The 20,915-nt window shown below is 42.9% G+C and overlaps 1 protein-coding gene across 3 annotated transcripts in view; it reads left to right on the plus strand.

Annotated features, from left to right (window-relative positions):
- dlgap4b (discs, large (Drosophila) homolog-associated protein 4b) overlaps nt 1–20,441 on the plus strand; it is a 74,905-nt gene extending 54,464 nt beyond the window's left edge. For 2 of the 3 annotated variants that reach the window (XM_021568600.2, XM_036949984.1), the window contains 6 exons: nt 5,119–5,561; nt 6,504–6,598; nt 7,939–8,453; nt 9,866–9,957; nt 12,126–12,290; nt 13,567–20,441. In XM_021568600.2, coding sequence (XP_021424275.2) covers nt 5,119–5,561; nt 6,504–6,598; nt 7,939–8,453; nt 9,866–9,957; nt 12,126–12,290; nt 13,567–13,806 — 1,550 coding nt within the window. In that variant the 3' untranslated portion in view covers nt 13,807–20,441. Of the gene's footprint in view, nt 1–5,118; nt 5,562–6,503; nt 6,599–7,938; nt 8,454–9,865; nt 9,958–12,125; nt 12,328–13,566 lie in introns of all 3 variants that reach the window. The other variant, XM_021568602.2, reaches the window with a different exon arrangement.
- Nucleotides 20,442–20,915: the final 474 nt, after the last annotated feature.

The raw sequence follows: 20,915 nt of genomic DNA on the forward strand, positions 1-20,915 counted from the left end.
CGCCGTCATGGATTAAAATCCAGCAGGGCACGCAAGATCCCCCTGCTCAAGCCTGCGCATGTCCAAGCCCGTCTGAAGTTTGCCAATGACTATCTGGATGATTCAGAGGAGGAATGGGAGAAGGTTGTGTGGTCTGATGAGACAAAAATAGAGCTTTTTAGTCTAAACTCCACTCGCCGTGTTTGGAGGAAGAAGAAGGATGAGTACAACCCTAAGAACACCATCCCAACTGTGAAGCATGGAGGTGGAAACATCATTCTTTGGGGATGCTTTTCTGCAAATGGGACAGGACGACTGCACCGTATTGAGGGGAGGATGGATGGGGCCATGTATCGCGAGACCTTGGCCAACAATCTCCTTCCCTCAGTAAGAGCATTGAAGATGGGTCGTGGCTGGGTCTTCCAGCATGACAACGACCCGAATCACACAGCCAGGGCAACTAAGGAGTGGCTCTGTAAGAAGCATCTCAAGGTCCTGGAGTGGCCTAGCCAGTCTCCAGACCTGAACCCAATATAAAATCTTTGGAGGGAACTGAAAGTCAGTATTGCCCAGCGACAGCCCCGAAACCTGAAGGATCTGGAGAAGGTCTGTATGGAGGAGTGGGCCAAAATCCCTGCTGCAGTGTGTGCAAACCTGGTCAAGAACTACAGGAAACGTATGATCTCTGTAATTGCAGACAAAGGTTTCTGTACCAAATATTAAGTTCTACTTTTCTGATGTATCAAATATTTATGTCATACAATAAAATGCTAATTAATTACTTAAAAATCATACAATGTGATTTTCTGGATTTTTGTTTTAGATTCCATCTCTCACAGTTGAAGTGTACCTATGATAAAAATTACAGACCTCTTTGTGCTTTGTAAGTGGGAAAAATCGGCAGTGTATCTAATACTTGCTCTCCCCACTGTATGTATATATCCAGAATTATACCAGGCTAAATTCATCTCCACTTTCAAATATTATTCAAATATGATCATTCGAGTCTCCACAAGTCATATAAAAAGGACACATGACCATATCCATCTTAGGACACGCTTAAGGAATTCTTATTGGAAAGAAGTGTCGTCACACAAAATCCACAGTCTTGTGGGGTGGTGACGTAAGCACACGCAGTGGTTAACAGGCAGTGGTTAAATTTTTTTTCCCACCCCAAGCCCCAAAAATGCTATCTAACTCCCCCTGGCTATTACTAAGCCAATGTCCCTGCTAATTCCACTACATAGACCTGCTGCATATCCCCTCCCACCCTGCCTTAAGCTCCATAAGGAGTGGAAAACAAGGAAGCAAAGTTGTGTGAAAGCCATTTTTTGGGCTACTGTAAACATTGGCATTTTTGTGAAAGAAATGTCCTCTATTCAAGTAAGCTCCGCTAATTTTCAAACACTCAAAATGGACCCACCACAGAGTCATCTGTAGCATGATGCTAGCCTGAAATTAGCATCCTATGGAACAGGATCCTGCTTGCCCCTTTTATTACAAATGTAGGATCTTAATTTGATCACATTGTTGCAGGAAAACTTGTAGTGTATTCAAGGTTTAAAAAAGGTTTCTGAAAAAAGGCTTCTGAAGTAGATTTTCTTTTACGAAAAATGTAATAACCCCTACAGAAATGTCCATATATTATAATTCACATTTGCTCTTGCTGCAAAATTATTTTCCTGTTGTAGCATATTGGCTCAAAATAAGATCATTTGTAAGTCTAGAAATGGTGTCAAATAAAGTTTCACATAGCAACCACTGCCTCTTTGTGAAATACTCATCACACTCACATTTCACCACATTTTATAGGACCATAAGGAAGACTTAATGTGGTGTGATCAAAAGGCAACAGCAACTCCTTTGGTTACAGTCAACACAGAATAGGGCTCAGTGACAATGTCATTATCACTATAAGTTCCTGTATAGTTTTAACTGTGCCATTTTGGATTAGTTTCACCCCTGACCCCTGTCTATCAAGGACAGAACATTTCTACTGAACACACCCACAAGAAAAAATAATACAGTTTACTATAGAATACTACAGTACTTACTATAGAATTTTGTAGTATACTGCAGTATTCCTCGATCATGTGTAGTACTTAGTACAAAATTGTCTTGTATACTGTAGAATACCATAATTAATATTACAGTTATGTCCCCAAAAACACTACAGTTTTTTAACTATAGTAATACTACAGAATTTAGTTTGCATATACCCTTCCCATTCCCCTCCCCCAAATCCCAATTTGTGCCACCCATAAGTGAGAAACTTACATGCCAGGTATAGGGTCATACAGTGGGGCAAAAAAGTATTTAGTCAGCCACTGATTGTGCAAGTTCTCCGACTTAAAAAAGATGAGAGAGGCCTGTAATTTTCATCATAGGTACACTTCAACAATGAAAGACAAAATAAAAAGTACATTTCAATCACAGATGAAGACAGTAGGTTACTTAAAACAGAAATGATAGGAGGGAGTTGGTCAGGGAGGATGTGTAGGTGTATAACGCAAACGTCGAACAACCCAAAGGTTGTGTATTCGAATCTCATCACGGATAACTTACGTTTTTTTGCTACTTTTTATCTACTTTGCAACTACTTAGCATGTTAGCTAACTTTTCCCTTAACCCTTTAACCTAACTTCTAAACCTAACCCTTTAACTACTTAGCTAGCATGTTGACTAACCCTAACCCCTAGCCTAGCTAACTTTAGCAACCTAGCTAATGTTAGCCACATCAAATTGGAATTGTACACGAATGCGTTATGAAGAAAGAAAATTGTATAATACACGCAAAATGCGTTGTGATGAAAATCGTTTAATGCACATGGAAAAGTGGACTTTATCGTGTGCCTGTCACACTTCGGATAAGTCATTTTAGTCTATTTCACAATAAGCTGTGATAGTGTGTTGAACAAGTCTGCATCAGTAAGTGGTTTAATGTAGCCTACTTATACTCCAACACGTGGGCTACAGTGATGACTGAAAGCACTTCACTGATAATGAATTTCTTTCGTCTCGCAAGCCATGAATGTGTGCTTTATGGACTGAACCAGACTATGGCTGTGTCCCAATCCAAAGGCAGTATCCTTGTCGATTTGGACACACACAGCCTAATGGCTCCAATTGTGGGTCACCGAGCTTAGTTATCATGACTCTGCAAAAAAACAAACATAAGTCCCTATTAAATGTTGTTAGAAAAGCATTAGTGTGCGGTGGGGTAAGCCGTGGGTGGGAATGGAGTTCCTATAATGAAAATACACAAATAGGAACTCCGTCAGATAGCCTAGCGATTAAGAGTGTTGGGTCAGTAACCAAAAAGTCACTGGTTTGAATCCCCAAGCTGACTAGGTGAAAATCTATCAATGTACCCTTGAGCAAGGCACTTTACCCTAATTGCTCTGGATAAGAGTGTCCGCTAAATGATATGTAACCATTTAAAAATATATATATTTGGTGATCCAACAGTGGTGAGTTCCTTTAGTTATTCTATTATTGCTGAGTATCGTCCTTAATATGTCCCTCATGTCACCTGCTGTACTGTATGTCACCATTCTGTTGACAAAGAGGGGAAGGAGTAGAATTGGCCTTCGCAGTTAAATGCTGATGTAGCAGAACAGATTGCACACAACACCCTCCTTCTATTCAGTTGGGAGTGCTTCTTGTCTCTCTCCCTCTCTTTTTCTTTCTTTCTCAACTTCATCCCCACAGCCCTTTGCTTACACTTCAGCTACGCTACACGTGTCGCGTTGCGTCGCCATCAGCATCGTGTCAATTCGACACTCTACCTGCTACACCAGAAACCAACCAAAATCAACTTTATTTCTCGTTATTTCAATTCCCAAGATAGAATGAACGCGCGTCAGCCATCGAGAATTGAACCTTTACGATTCCATTGGACTCAACGCAACGCAGGCAGTATAGCAGCCTTCATTGATATAAAAGGAATCACTCCCTCGATGGCTGTAGTGTAGCAGGGTGATTACTCTACCATGGATAGATGGATTTATTTGATCATTTAAAACACAATACAACCAGACAAGTGGATAATGAATTTAAATTTAAATAAATCGAGGATGACAAACAAAAAAACATATTTTCATTGAGGTCCTCTTAAATAAATGCCAAAAAACAATTACAAACGTAACAGACCGAGCCTTCTAGGCATACTCGAGTTACATATATAATAATAGTTAAGAATTTTCCCCCAAAATACTTCAGATAATCTCAAAAGCGCATTGAAGGTAAAACAACAAACAAAACATTTAAATGACGAAGATTGAAAGCCTCAGTTGACTTGGGATGAAGTTTGAGTTGAAAAGGCATTGTAGGTTCAGTGGAGGAGGCATCGATGGGACAGGAGGAGAAACAAAGAAACAAAGACGGTCTGAAAAAACAGGATCGGCGCTATTCAACAGCACACCTGCTTTTCCGAATGGTCAGTCACTCCATTGGAGCTGCTTCTCAGGTACTGGTCCTCCATTACCAGGAATTGCTCTCTCTCGCTCTCTCTCTCTCTCTCTGTCTCTCGATGCATCCATCCTCAGTCAGTCACATCACCTGAAGCATGGGATTGGGATCGTGTTCTTCGGGCTAGGGGTTCTGGGCTGGAATTACTTGAATCAATTGTCTTATTCATCAAGCTATGTGAAAGCTCCATAGGCTCGACTCAGCAATCAGCCGGTGGTGATCTGTACTTCCTGTTCACATGCAATTGCATTCATTATTTAATTGACTGAATCTGAAATGTGGACTTTGACGCATGCCACTCATGCTAACCACCTGTATGACATTATGTGCACGGTATGTACTGTATGTTCCGTGTGCCAGTAAATGTAATTCTCCGCTTTAGAAGATTCCTGTTGGTGCAGGTGTTCCTCCTTCGCGCTAATCTAGCGTGCATTTGGTTTGTTTATTTCTGCTTGGAGATAAAGGTATCTTATATTAAAGGTGGCGACACTTTCCCTGACATCAGTTTTGTTGGTATGCAAATGAACGGACAAAGTACAGCGGTCTTCAAAATTCACGCTGACGCCACTTCATAGGAATTGATCTCTCTGAACCCTCAAAGCTTTACAGTATATCATTGTAGAACAATAAAGACTTGTTAACTCAAAACTCTCTCTCCATCCCCTCCAGTCTCCACATGCATCACCACCTGTAAGAAGCCGGCGCCCCCGCCCGTGCCGCCCCGCACCACCTCCAAGCCCTACATCTCGGTGACGGTGCAGAGCAGCACTGAGTCGGCCCAGGACACCTACCTGGACCACCAGTCTGAGCGCGACCGTCGCAGCGAGACCATCACCAGCCAGTCTAGCCAGGCACACAGCAATTCCTCCGACAGCCTCGACAGCACGCGCGCCAACAGCCTGGCTCGGGGTGTCCCTCGGCCTATCCCCATGCCCATCGCCATCCACCGGGAACCCCTCGCCACCACCGTCCACCACGCCACCACCGGGACTGACACCAATGACTCCCAGCATGAACCCCTGAGGACAGCCGGCAGCAGAGGGAGCCTGACAGCAGAGGAGCCACGAGCGGACATCGTGCCCCGGAGAAAGCTATCCTCCATAGGGATACAGGTTGGAGCGCGTCGTTACAGTTTAGTCAATGACGATATGGTATAGTCAGTGACATTATGGTAATATAAGTGACGTTACGGTAATAAAAGTGACGTTACGGTAATAGTTACGGTAATAAAAGTGACGTTACGGTAATAAAAGTGACGTTACGGTAATAAAAGTTACGGTAATAAAAGTGACGTTACGGTAATAAAAGTTACGGTAATAAAAGTGACATTACGGTAATATAAAAGTGACGTTACGGTAATATAAAAGTGACGTTACGGTGCTATCTGTGACGTTAAAGTACTGTCGGTGACATTATGGTATTGTCAGTGGTGTTACAGTGGAGTCATTAACGTTTCATTAGATTCATTAATATCACAGTATGTTTCTTAGTGTTTGAGGTAAAAAGCTAGAGTAAGTGTGTCTGTGGTACAAGTTTGGCAGTATGGCTTAGGTCCAGCAATGGACTGTCGTGCAACCATTGGGCTGCTGGAGGCTATTTAACCTAACCATTGATCATTTTAAAGAATAAACAAACAGTGAACTGTGCTAATTAAACATGTATTTTTCTTATGCTTACAGCTCATATGGGGCATGCTGAATTAGAATTTTGAAAAAGTGCCATCTGGAAAATGAAAAACTCAGAGTTCTCCCCATCCTTGCCTGGGGAAAACATTATGCTTTCACTTAATTATTTAATATAGATTTTTTTTTTCAGACTGTCTCTAGAATGAGGCAGCTGGTTCTTTTTTTGCGCGATGCAAATGGTCAGATCTCACAATGCCTGCAGAAGTGTTTACTGTCTCTGGAACCACATAAACATTATATACAGTACCAGGCGCGCAGATCGACTGCAAAAAAATATGACCTGGAGCACCACAGATTTTCTACCGGAATCAACCTTTTCCAGGTGACAAATGTTTTGTATTGAATACTGTTTTTTTGATCGGTTGTTAGGTTGACTGCATTCAGGAGGAAGTCCAGCGAGAGGAGACACCGCCACCGCCATTGGCCAGATTCCAGTCAATCGGAATCCAGGCGGACGACGGCTGGTAAGTGCACTTCCTGTCCCGTTTGTGACTCCCGTTCGTTTCTCCTCCACACAATAAAATGTTGCCTAAATATATTCATTTCTGAGGGGCCATTTTGATGTAGACCCTGAGAAAATATACATAATGTGAGAAAACAGTAACACACCTTCTATGTTGCCAAGAGCATACAATATTTACATAAGCTATTTTACAATGACGCATGCGACATTTGAAAGTCATTCTGTAGTTCTGTAGCGTAGTGCTTGTCATGTAGTTTTACATAGTTTCGCAATATTTTGAATGCCAGGAAGTCTTCGGATGCCACACTCGGCTTCACTCCCCTTTGTTCCCTCTCTTTGACCTCCCTCCTAGTTTTCATGCTGTTTTGCAAATACCAGTTGGTTGTCAGAATTATCTCACTATTTGAATACATCTGAATGTGGCCTTTATCATTTGATATCTTAGACAGAGCCTAAACAAAGAGCTTCTATACCGGAATGTCCACCGATAACAGACTCATTTTCAAAACACCACCTCCTAGTCCTATTTCTAATTTAAACATAAATGCTATTTATTGGCACCCCATACCAACAATTAAAGTATGTATTTTACCTCCCTCCCCATCTATTATTATTATTATTATCCTATTCTTAACCATGGATATTCAGACTGCCAAGTATCCATAATATTTCCACAGATGAAAGTTTGGCGTTTCCTGTTCTATCACTTCAATCGGAAGGTAGCGTTGTAGCCAAGGTCCCGACAAAGGTCAGGGTTTGCACTAACATACCATTCCCCAGCCAAGCCCTTTACCCGTACACGTGATGAGTCATAGAGATGGATAGAGATCGAACTTTCCACAAAAGACTGCGATGGCATGTGCAGTGCAATGGAGGGCTTTCACCATTTTAACGTTGTCAACTGTGTGGTATGCTCTCTATCCATCTCTATGGTTTAGGCTATGTTCTGTGTCTCCTGTCTACTGCCTCCAAGCTGAGTGCACCACCGCATCATGTCGACAAGGCAACGCTACACTGTGATCGATATCCGTCTTCTGTTTTTATACCTGTATTGATCAGTAGAGGATGTAGTGGCTGGCGTTGAGAACATTCCTTGGTTTGTTTGGCAGCAGGAAAAGGCTAGGTCGTATTTTTGTCCTCTAGTCTTTGTTATGGATGGTTGGCTCAGTTACCGAAGCAGCTGGGGTTGGTTTGGTTGGCTTTTGATTGCAGGTTGGTGTTACTTATCCATTGTTTTGACAGAATAACATTATTAGAGATGCATTGTCTGTTTTGCCATCGATATTGATGGAACATTGACCACTTTTTATTTTCTCACTGTTTTGTGTGGGTTTTTTTCAGGCACAGTCGCTCCAGTAGCATGGCCTCCAAGCAGGAGACAGACTCTGACACACAGGACCTTCCCATTAACTCGCACGCCAACTCCCACGCCAAGCCCGCCGCCGAGAAGAAGAGCATGGTCAACAGCGCCTGCCAATCCATGGCCTCGCCCCCGTGCAGCGGCCAGGTCAGCAAGGGCAACGGATCAAATCCCACCGTTGACACCAGTACGTCGCCACCTCCGCTTCGGCAGATCCTCAACCGCTCCACCACACGGTCCGACTCCTCCGACTCCTTCTCCGAGAGCATGGACCCAGCCCTGGACCCCTCATCCCTGCCCCCTCCGGACCCCTGGCTGGAGAGCGGGAACGGAAATAGCGGCAGCGGGAACCCTAACGCGGTGCCCCCTCCAGGCCCTGCCTGCCGGCGGGACGGCCACTGGTTCCTCAAGCTGCTGCAGGCGGAGACGGGCCGCATGGAGGGCTGGTGCCAGCAGATGGAGCAAGAGACCAAAGACAACCAGCTCTCAGAGGAGGGTAAGACAACTAATCGTTCTATTCTTGCAGGACATATACAAACAATTGCCTACCCTAGTTACAACTATCATTGACCGCTTTCATTTGAAAATTTTGCTCCTGTGCAGACATAATGATCATGAACCTATCAGAAAGTAGGCCATACCCTGACAACAGACTATGCTCCGGGACAAACCTCTCCCTAACTCAACCCTATGCAAAGTTTTTCTGAGATGACATAATGTAGCCTATTCTTTATGAAAGAGCCCCCACTCACATCCACACCATGCGGATGAACTGATCTAGATAGTGGTTAGACCTGAACTGACTCGATCCAAAGGTTCAAAGCCTTGGAAGTAGGGTTCAACCACAGGATTCACACACAAACACACACACACACTGCAGTGGATGAGGCGGTAATACCTGGGGTTAACACACAGACAGACCTGTTTTATACTAGAATTACACTAATCTACTCTGGACCGAATTACAGACCCAGATAATATTAACGCCTCAACATCAGGCTGACACAGCACACAAGAGAGAGTAGGCCTGAGACACACACACACACTCATACACACACACACACTGCACAGTCCTGACACATCATCTCAGTCAAGCACGCCCCAAACCAAGAACCAGCCAAGGTCACGCATGTGTGTACCTGCGCGTGCACAGTGTATGTGTGCTCACATGTGCATTTCTCTCACTGTTGGCAAGATCGAGTCGACATCAAATCGGATTACTGCAGGACCATGGAAAAATACCTGGTTCCGCTGGTCCCTATTCTCAATTCCATAACCTCATCATCCAATGGTCAGATTTCACCAATGCAGATGTTCGTTCTACTTCTGACGCAGCAGTAAAACCACGTCATAAAGACATTGTGATCCTCTCGTGTTGCCCTCTTATGGAGTCATTCTGACATGGCCTCAACATCCACCTCTAGTCTAGACGCCCAACATTAGCTTGGGGTTCATTTTGGTAACGTTGTTGGCATGTTTTGCTGTTACAATGTAATGTTCCTGTTAAAACAGGTTGCTCTCCCTCGCAAATCATCTCGTTTCTCCCTGTGTGACAAATCCTTTTCACAGATTCCCTTGTGTGCTAGCTTTCGATGTAGTTGTACAGACAGGGGGAAGTGTGTAGACAACCACATCTCTCTCAAGATGGTAGTGTTCTAAGTATTTACTCAGTACATGGCAAGAACACTGTCTTGTTGTTTTTGAGACTGTACGGTAAGACCAGATACACATCAGTAGCTATGGGAAGAGTTTATTACCATTAGCCTAGTTTAGGGTTTCATTCCTGAGTGAAACAATAGACATTCAAGACGCTCCATTGATTAGCGTTGTATTCCAAATGCACAGCAAAATGTGTCTGGTCTGTCTTGTCTGTTTGAGTCAATCTGTGTGTGTGTTTGTTATCTGCAGTGTTGGGGAAGGTCCGCAGTGCAGTGGGCAGTGCTCAGCTCCTCATGACCAAGAAATTTGAGCAGTTCAGAGGGCTGTGTGAACAAAACTTGGTAAGTAATCACCTCTGCATATTCCAACTCACCCATACACACATCACATAAACAGACAAAACAATACTACCCGGTGACAACAAAATCTAGACTAGACCAAACAATGTTTGTTTTGCCACCACAACAACATCACAAAACAAAACAACACTACCCTACAAAAACATTACCAGACAAAACAATACTATTCCATACTCTACACACACACACATCAAATAACCAGACATTACAAAAAAGCACACAAAAAAATAAATTCCACATCTGATTGTACACACATCACATCATTAGGCAAACACATGCCACATGAAATGCGACTGAGAGATTAGCATTAGCTAAGTGACAAGCTGAATGCTAACAGGCAGTAAGGTCAATGGAAAATTAATTGACCGGGCTTTTCCCCGACCTGAGTGGTTAAGCACCCTTAAAAAGTCAGACACGTCTCTCTGTATCCCATCATTCCACTGATCTCCTGATCTCAGTACAGCGGACTCCGACTATGACAGCCCCAATCAGTAGGATAAGACTGACGTTCGGCAAACGATTGCATTTTGTTGGTTGCGTCCTCTTGTAGCCTATTCTCAGGGGAATTCAGTGTCATCCTTGACTGAATGTTTTACGTTCTCTCAAATGAGAACTAGACGTGCAGTTATTCAGACAGAGGACCAAGAATCCATGGATGTTAACACCGTTTTTCTGAATACTGATCATGTGGTCATAAAGTTCAGTGTGCGTATCGTTGTAGAAAGGGGTACTGATTTGTGTTCAATGAGTCGGTTGTAATGGGAGTCAGTTTTAATGCCACCATATTGTTGAACTCATGTTTTGCATTAATGGTTGTGTATTGAACCTTTGGGCTATGCTGTGCTTTGCTGATATAATTCTATCAAAAGGCATCTATATTCAGAAGAAATGTTCTGACATCCAATACAAATTCTATCCTACAAATAAAGACTACCTTTTTTTGTATTTATTGGACAATTACCTATTGGGATCCCCCCCCTATCATTACACAACATGTCCCTTTTGAAGGAGAAATGTTATTCAGAATCCAGATAATTTCTCTCAATACATACAGTTTTCAGCTGGAAACAGTTAGTTCTACCATACATTGTTGTGGTGTTGAAATCCCACAGAACGAGAACTGTCCCTCAAACTAAGTCTAGTTGAACAGATGGCAGGAAACGCAAGCATTTAACTTTTTTTTTTTTTTACATTTTAGCAGACGCTTTTATCTAGAGTGACTTACAGTAAGTGAGTGCATACATTTTCCATACTGGTCCCCTGTGGGAATTGAACCCACAACCGCCAGGCTCTACCAACTGAGCCACACAAGACCCGACCATAACCAGGTAGACCCAACCATAACAAAGAATAGTCTGGTAGCGCATTAGTCACAGAACGAGTGGGTCAGGTGGAAAAAAACAAGTGGAAGTGTGACCGTCAAGCCGTCCGTCAGACTCTGACAGACATAGCTTGCACGGCAAAACAGAGTGCCACCCAAGTCACTATACAGTCAGTATACTGCTTATGTAAAGTGGTCATTCTACCTTGCGTTAAGGGACTTTTGTGGTGCTTTTTATTTCATTTGACTTCTTATACTTTATCAAGCAGGGAAAAATATATATTTTCAAGGAAGACCTGCCCCAAGACAGCAGCGTAGGTTTTTACAGAGGCATATATCAAATGACAATACAGTAGCACACTTGAGTGCAAGGACAAACAACATCTACACATCCCGACAGAATGATTTACACAAACTCGTTCCTGGGGAACCCAAGGGTGCACGTTTTGTTTTCTGCCCTAACACTACACAGCTGATTCAAATAATCAGAGCTTGGTGACGAGTTGATCATTTGAATCACCCGTGTAGCGCTAGGGCAAAAACCAAAACTTGCACCCCTTGGGGTCCCCGGGACCGAGTTTGGGAAACGCGGATCTATTCAGTGAGACAGAGGTCTTCACTGACATTGTGTTGTAGGACAGCTCCCTCTAGTATCAAAAGTGGACAGAGCAAGACTCGATGAATTTCAAACCTCTTCTTTATCCCTCTCTTGTTTTCTCCCTCACCATTTCCCTCTCCCCCTCTAACATTCGCTCTCTTTTTCACTATTTCTCCCTCTCCCACCTACTCCCCCATTTTGTTTCTTCTTTTTTTTTCTCCCTCCCTCCAGAATGTGAACGCCAACCCGCGGCCCACAGCCCAGGACCTGGCGGGCTTCTGGGACCTGCTGCAGCTCTCCATCGAGGACATCAGCCTCAAATTTGACGAGCTCTACCAACTCAAGTCCAGCGACTGGCAGTCCCCTGCCGTGGCCCACTCGCCCCCCGAGCGGAAGGTACTTCCCACCCCTGCTGCCCAGTGCCCAGACTGGGGTAGGAAAGCCGCCGAAACTGGCCTCTCTCCTCCCTCCCCCCCATCTCCCCTCTCTCTTCTCCCCCTCCCTGTGTGAGGGGAACACTTAAAGGGGCTTCCCAGCCCAATGTAAAGGGGGCTAGAGAGAAGCCACCTCCCTTTACACATGCATGGTGTTCAATCTCAAAGAGGGCAGTTTGTTTTGGACTGTTTCTGCGCTTTTAGGCCCCTCCTTTGAGCATGCATGTCAGCGGTAAAATAAATGCTGCGGTCTGAAGTCGAACTTGCATGGCAATGGCAAAGGTTGCATCACGTCATGGAATGCGGCCCTGGCTTTCGCTCTATCTTGGATGTGTGTGTGCACGCGCGCGTGTGTAGGGAGTGGTTAGTTTGATGGCTGCTGGATTGACTGTAGTGGAAGGAGTATGTTTTGGTGAGAGCAGTTGGGTGGATGTGTGGTTCAACTGCTTTGAGTTCATGCAGTTTCCGTTTCACTACTTCTGCAGGGACATTGCATTAGATTCAGTGTGATTCATCCAATGGGATACACTTCATTTGAACTGTTCGTCATAACAGCATCGATATGTGTTATGTCTTGTTTAAGTTATATGAATATAGTGACACTTTTTTTATGGCGTACGGCCAAATAGAGTGTGACCATTTTTTAATGTCCTCGTCATGTTATTCACACAGGTATTGTTCAGCGTCTACTCTGACAAAGTGTCACCTTAAATCTCCTATATTCAACGTATTTTATCTGTGTTGTCCATATAATTGGCCCTGTGTCAAGTTAGCCACCTTGTACATTTTGTTGTAGAAAGCTTCACCATAATCAAATGTCCCTGTCAAAGATCTACGTTTATCAAATGGCACTCACAATGCTCTTTTTTTGCAACCTCTGCATTACCCTCCGTTGTTTCGTTGCTTTCAGAATAAAACCTTGTATCTCCAAAACTGAAACAAACTGAAACCATGTATGAACATACATTTCACGAAAGCTATTAATAATCAGATGCTATTTTGAATACTTTTTCTTGGTCCTAAAGTCATAAAATATTAAAAGTGGGGGAGTTACAGCTTTTAATGGAGTTACAAGGTTTTCTTCCTACAGCAACAACGCCTTGCATCCTCTCACTCTCTCATCTCTCCCCCCTCATCCCCCCCTCCACCCAACCCCTTCTCTCTCCCGTGTCTCTCTTTCCCATGTCTTTTCTGCCCCCTTGTGGTTGACTCCGTCCATTGTGGCCCACCACCACCAGGAGGACAAGAAAGAGGCCCCTCCTCCAGTGCCAAAGAAGCCCGGTAAGGGGAGGCCGGTGCTGGGCCGCGAGAAGAGCGCCGACTCCGCCTCGTCCACCTCTTCGGCGGAGAAGCAGCGGACGGAGGCCCGCAAGCGCCTACTGGCTGCCAAGAGGGCCGCCTCGGTCCGGCAGAACTCGGCCACGGAGAGCGCCGACAGCATCGAGATCTATGTCCCTGAGGCCCAGACTCGCCTCTAAGAGAGAGAGAGAGAGAGAGAGAGAGAGAGAGAAACTGGGATGGAGGAAGGGATGATGGCGGAGGGAGAGAGGGAGGGTTGGGGTCTTTTCACCACACGCAGGGTCGTCTGGTCTTGGTGGCCGCCAGTCTACAGAAGATGGAGTGAGAAACAAAGAGAGTGAGAGAGAACTTTTGGGTTGTAGACTATATGGGGAATGCTTGTCTCCTCTCACGAGGCTGCAATGGAAAAACCTAAACCACAGCCTTTGTTACTATTTTTAGAACTTTTATTGGGGTTATTTTATTAGGATCCCCATTAGCTCTTGCGAAAGCAGCAGCTACTCTTCCTGGGGTCCACACAAAACACGAAACATGACATAATGCAGCACACATTTAAAACGCCGCAGATAGCCTACATACCAGTACATACACACAAAACTCTTGACTATTTCGCAAATGATGACATTTTTTTGTTGTTGATGATGGTATTATTATTATCTCCTTAAGAAACTATATCAAGACTATTTTAGATGTACCTGTATCTTGGCTATAAGATATCTAATATGCGGACAAGAGTAAGCGTTTGTGCTTTCCAATGCCCCTCCCTCTCCCTTGCCTTGGCCAACCCATAGTTTGCACAACACCACCATGCGGTCAAACGTACACACACTTATTCGGAGGAGCGCACACACACACACACGCACGCATCAGACCCACAGCTATCTTATGTCTTCCTGGTGCTTTTTTGTTTTCATTGTGTTCATCTGTTTTGTATGAGCCTTTGCCTGCAGCTCTAGATTTGTGAGCAGTTTTGGAGAGCAGGGCACTGAAAACTGAATTAGGAAATAGAGGATTGGGGTATTTCATGTCAAATACCACAACTTTATATGTGAGATCTATTGAAAACATAATGTATGTCTTTGTCCAACCTTTTTAAAGATATATCTGAAAAAAAAAAGAATCGGTACTTTATAACCGACTCGAACTACACTCATACGTCGATATTTACTGGAATAACGTTTGAAGATCCTACTTTTCCATTGAGATATTGTTTTCTGCCATTTTTGGTCTGAGGATGTATTCATCAGCCAATGTCCACAGTCCCGTGACAATGTCCACGGTCCCGTGACAACACTTTGCACTCGCATGTGTCTCCATTGGTTTGTGAATTTACTAATCGGTCCTTTTTATAAGGCACCACACAGGGGAAAAAAACAGACTGAAACCTGGTGGAAACTCTCGTTTAATTTTCCATTGCAAAATGTTTCGCTATGTTGTTCCCTAATGAATACAACCATGGTGTAGGTATATCAGATCAATTGAATATAATTCAGGTTTTGTGGAAAACGTAGACAGGACCACCATAGAGAACTGTCCCACTGGGCAAAAAGTGATTGAGTTTTTATTGTTTCCTTGTTATTTCAGGATGCTTTTAACAACGTTATGCTGCATCATTGTGGCGATTTCATTGAACATTTCAAAAGTCTGTGGGTTTTATAAAGTAGGTACTTCTAGCAACTCAAGCTTGTTGCGGCAGCAATATAATTCAAAATGGTTTCTCTCCCAAACTTCTGCCTCAACTTCCCTCTCTACAATTCACCTTTTGGTGTTTTGGCATCACTGTTTTTTATATTGTAAATGAGTTTGCACAGATGCTGGTGTGTTTCACATATGGGACCACTACTCAGTATGCATGGGAAAGTTGTGGTTAGTTCCACCTCAAATCTCAGTCACGTCAACCATTCATTCCATTTCAAATCTCTATAGGATAGCAAATGAAACTAAGGCCAATTCGGACTTGAGGTTAAGCATCAAATAACTTTGACTAATGCCTGCTAAATGACAGTGGTTGTATTCGACTGTTCTCCACACTGCACATACCCATGTAAATGGTCTGTGATTCACTGCACTGCATATTCAGTGCTACTGTATGGCTTTTCCCACGTCACAGTTCCTGACCAGGCGGCCTATTCAGAAGAGAGGGAGAAAGGAAAGGACACAACTCGAGAAAGGATTAGGAGACTAGGAGAGGAAACTGCTTTAGACTATTTCAGTAGCACTATGTGAAACCATGTTGGAAGCTCTCTTACCCCCCCCCCCCCCCCCCCCCCCTCCCGTACAGGTAATAGTTTGCACTTCATCTCAATTGTCCATGACAGTTTTGGAGGGAAGGATTTCATTCTTGAATGTAGCAGAACACATTGTTTGCATTAAAGATGTTTAACTAAGCACCCTGTCACACCACTGCCTACCATTGTTGCAGTTTTCTTACTTTTTACGTTAAATATCATCCCTAGCTACCTACATTTTTTTTTAAATTGAAACAAATGATTACATCTCTCATAGTACATCTATTTTTTTAATTTCTTTGACATGTATTTTTTGTTGGTCCTTTAACAAAATGGAAATGCATTACCTTTCTGCCTGTGTGGTATGTATAGCCATCAGGTGGTTCACTCTCTCAAGGGGCCTGTAAATGTGGAAAATGGAATGATTCCAGTCAAGTGATTAAAAAGTAGCCTAATCGCTCATCTAACAAAACATATTAACTTTGTCAAATGAAAATATCGGTAATACATTCTTTATCTGGGTGTGAGAGATCAATACGTTTTGGGGACATTTGTTAGAGGGTACCTGTCAAAAGTTGGTGATTTTCAAATGATGAAACTCTGATGAAGACAGCTTGCTGTCGAAAACATTAGTAACTAAATCATAGCATCGGAGCTACTAGAGTGTAGCTAGTGTAGCATTTCCTTTTCTCTAAAAATATGTTGCTTTCTCTAAAAGACTCCAATGGTTGCGGGGAGACGCCATGTGTGTGACCCAAGTGGCACCCTATTCCCTACAAAGTGAACTCCCTTTGAAAGTACTTTTCAAAAGTAATGCACTGTTTTTAGGGAGTAGGGTGCAATTTGAGACAAATTCTATTAAAAAGGCAGAGTGAACTGTATACTACCAGTGAACAGCATTTTCACAGTTGGTCATTACAAAAATGCTTCCGACCATACATTTCCAACCAGTACTGTTTTAAAATATATTTTTTTATAGCTAATTAAGACTTTTAGTGGTAGCCAGATACTGGTTCATTGTGTTTGTTTCTTGTTGTTTGACAAAACACTGAAGAATGCAGTCTCCTCCCCCTTCTCACTATCTCTCACACACTGACCAACTGCTATTGAATGTTCTCTGTCCAAATCCACGTGGTTTCCCCACACATGGCTAGGGCGTGCAGTAGTGACAGGGAACTCTACCTACATCTTCACTATATGTCAGAGTCAAAACCAATGACTTTTCTTCCATTTCCCCTTCCCATCCCCCCCAACATGTTCTCCTATACCATATTGCTGGCGACAAACACCTACCTTTCCCTGCTCATTAATTAGTGGTTCCTCAGTTGTTCCAATGGCTCAGTCTGTTGAAGATGGTGCTCGCAACACCCGGGTCACCACATGGGACACATACAATGTGTTCGCTTGAATAAAAACGACATTCACTTTTTTTTTTACTTAAGTCATTCCAACCATATGCCTGGTTGCTTGTCAGCTAGTTGCTCCATTTCTCGTTTCTCATTTTGGGGTTATTTTTCTCCCCACCACCACAGTGACAGAATAGCCTGAGCATCAGGCTTTGCATTGGAAAGGCCTGGCTTTATTGGCCATCATCCCCCCTCCTGGGAAAAGGTCGGTCTTGATTGCAGCCTATTGTTTGCTGTTGTGTGTTTGCCTGAATTGCTGATGGCCCCCTTTGCTCTGCTCAGTAAACGGCGGGGTGTCAATGGCTCTGCTCCCTCTCTGTGAATAAGTCATCTCCAGGCTTTGTGTGACAATCACTTGTCATTGGTGATTTGATCATTTACCAGGAAGGGGGTTGGTGTGTCTGACAAGTTGTGTTCTTGGTTTGCTCTTGTGACCAATGTAGTTAGACGTGGCTATTTGTTTTTCATGCTTATTCTGGACCATTCCAACTCGTTTCTCTGGTGTTTTGTAATCCAGTGCCTTGGACTTGGATGCATTCTGTTATAACATGAGGCTCCTGAGTGGCGCGGTGGTCTAAGGCACTGTATCTCAGTGCAAGATGCATCACTGCAGGAGCTGGTTTGAATTCAGGCTGCACCACATTGGGAGTCCCATAGGGCGGTGCACAGTTGGCCCAGGGTCGTCCGAGTTTGGCTGGGGTAGGCCGTCATTGTAAATATAATTTGTCCTCAACTGACTTGCCTAGTTAAATAAAGGTAATTTTAAAAAATGATAATAACAACATATTGGTGAGATGAGGGCAGTGGAAGGTAGGCCAAGAAAGAAAACAAGTAGGCGGCCAGTACGATACAGAACATTTTTACAACGAATACATACTGTATAAGGAGCAGATCGGCCTATAGTGTATATAACATCAGAACGCACGACTGCAACACATTTTGACTAAAAGAGTCTTCTTCAGGCAGCGTGAACATGTGGGTAACAAGTGTTATTTGTAGCACTATATGAGAGCCTGCTAGATTGCGCAAAGCAATTTATATTGTAAGTCGATAACAGGGTAATGGTCAAATGAAGAAAATAATGAAATTGACTGTATCAATAATGATAAGAATGGATGTCACCCCCCCCCCCCCCCCCCCCCCCCCATCACTTCACTTGGGCTCCGGCGGGCCCCTTCTGGCCTTCCAAAACCACTTCCAGACACCCGTTTTCCAAGGTGGTTTCCCATCCAAGCACTAATCAGGGATAATCCTGTTAGTTTCAGAGGAAAGACAACTGAGATCTGTCAACACTGCCAGCTTTATTTCGATTTGAGTCAGTTCCTGACAGGAATTGAAATAATGTAATATGCATATGGTGAGAGTGCGAGGCAGAGAGAGAGAGTGATGGAGTGCGTCAAGGACAAAAAAGCTATTACAGGATGACCGAAAGGCAGTCCACTTCTGCTCTAATCTGCGTGAATACGTAAATGACAGCAACTGTCTGTCCCTGAGAGACTACGGCAGAGGCTTGTCTCATACATTTAAACAACCCACTGCTCCAATACACAAACCCGAGGGACACACCTAGGCCAATTTCCTCAAGATGTTTAACCAATGTCCTGATTCTCTGTAGGCATGAAAGATCTTATGACACGTGTTGAGGTGTTTTAAGACATAATGTTTTAAGCGTTTGTTTCGGAGATTTAGATCTAGGCCTTACTCAGGTGTATTGGATTGGTCGATATTCACAATGTCGCATTTTGCTTGAAATTATGAAGCCATTGTTTTGTTTAGAGGAAATCGAGTGACTAATTGACAAAGGCCAGTTGAAATACTCTTAAACCAACAACAACAACAACTTTATCATGGTCCCTTTGGTGTAGATTACACAGTGTACACTGACTTGATGTGTTCCATGAAACTGCATTTGACCATGCTGTTTTCATGCATTAAAAGTGTTCACTTGATATTCTCATGAGTTGTAGGTCTGCATTGGTAGCAAACCTCCACAAGGAAGAGACATTTTAGACTGTCTCATAATTAACAGCTCTTGTTTATTATAATGGTATTTTCAAGGCTTTACAATATTGCTAAAGTGTGGCCATGTTCCAATTCCTTACTGCATTTAGCGATGCTGTTTGTCTTGTCACACTTAATCTCCTTATAACTCAGAAGTGTTTTTCACATCACCAGTTTTGACTCGACTCATCTGTGCTGTTAGTGAGTGTGACATATTAGGGTGGTCAACAATCTTTTTGGATGTGTTCACTATGGAATTCTGACTACGGGCCATTTCCTGAACATTTTTCTACATCTTCAAACTTCTAGAAGACATTGCTGTCGTGGTGGACACTTGCCATTCTCACTTGGACTCAACAGCAAACTCATTTCTGTGAGACTGAAGTCAATTTGAACTGATTTACAGTATATGACTCTCAAGGCTAGGATACAACAATACATTTCAGGGGGTGCCCAGATAGGGTACTCCAGGGTAGGAGTACATGTCATGCCACTCCCTGGTCCAAAGGCCTACGAAGCAAAAATAAGCCCCCTCCTGAATTGTCTGTCCACTTTTACTTTGTACCTTTGGCCTACAAGGGTTGGGAGAGGGAAAGAACCAACACTCTTACCACAGGAGATATGAAGCAAAAAAGAGAGACACTATAACAAACAATAATGAAATATTTTATGAAACAAGCACATATTTTATTGAATAGGATTTGTTCATTATTGATAATGCTATACAAGTTAGACTGTATTTGTCAGGGTTTTCGGTTTAGTGTAAAAGGTTGAGATGAAATTAGATTTACTATGATTCCTGTGACTATATCTACTCTGGTAACATTAAAGCATATTATGAAATACAAAATTAATTGAGTAAATTGGTTCTATGCTAAGTTGAACATGCTATGATAAAGTAATTCACTAGCCTGGTCCCAGATCTGTTTTGTGATGTCTTAGCTTATGGTCATTGTAACGCAGCACAAACAGATCTGGGACCAGCTAGTAATTCCCCATGTGCTCATCAAAATCACATTGTTGTAAATAAGAACTAAATCTGAATGCAGAGAACCGCTTAATCTTTTACAATGTTGTAGATTTCTTTATACAATTTCAAAGAGCTCATTTGTTCAAATATGTACTGTATAACGAAGAGAGAATATCATTCAATAAATTGCACACAATACTTTTTCAAAACGTTTACAATGGTTATTTTGTTCATCCTTTTTGGGTTGATGGGTGTCAGATTATTTATGATATAGTGAGTAAACCAATTTACAGTCTATAATATATTTTGGTCATATAGTATTTGATCTAGACAACCTAGACTATAATCTATATGAGGGTTTCTTATGGGTTGGGACCCAAAGTGGGTCCTGGGCATGTGATACATGGGTCGCGAGTTTTGAGAATACATCTATAATCACACACTATTTATTTTTAACTTGGGTCGTTGGAGGATTTTTTGGGTCACAGGAGGACGTTCAAATTCTAATTTGGGTCTCAAGCTGATAAAGTTTCAGAACCCCCCCCCCCTTGTTTTTTAAAAACATTTTGTTTCGTTACAAAGTGGGATTGAAATGCATTTCATTGTGATTTCTTTTTGTCATTGATCTTCACAAAATACTCTATAATGTCAAAGTGAAAAGATATTTCATTTTTTTTCATTTG

This window comes from Oncorhynchus mykiss, chromosome 17 (assembly GCF_013265735.2).
Source record: "Oncorhynchus mykiss isolate Arlee chromosome 17, USDA_OmykA_1.1, whole genome shotgun sequence".
NCBI classification, from domain to species: Eukaryota; Metazoa; Chordata; class Actinopteri; order Salmoniformes; family Salmonidae; genus Oncorhynchus; species Oncorhynchus mykiss.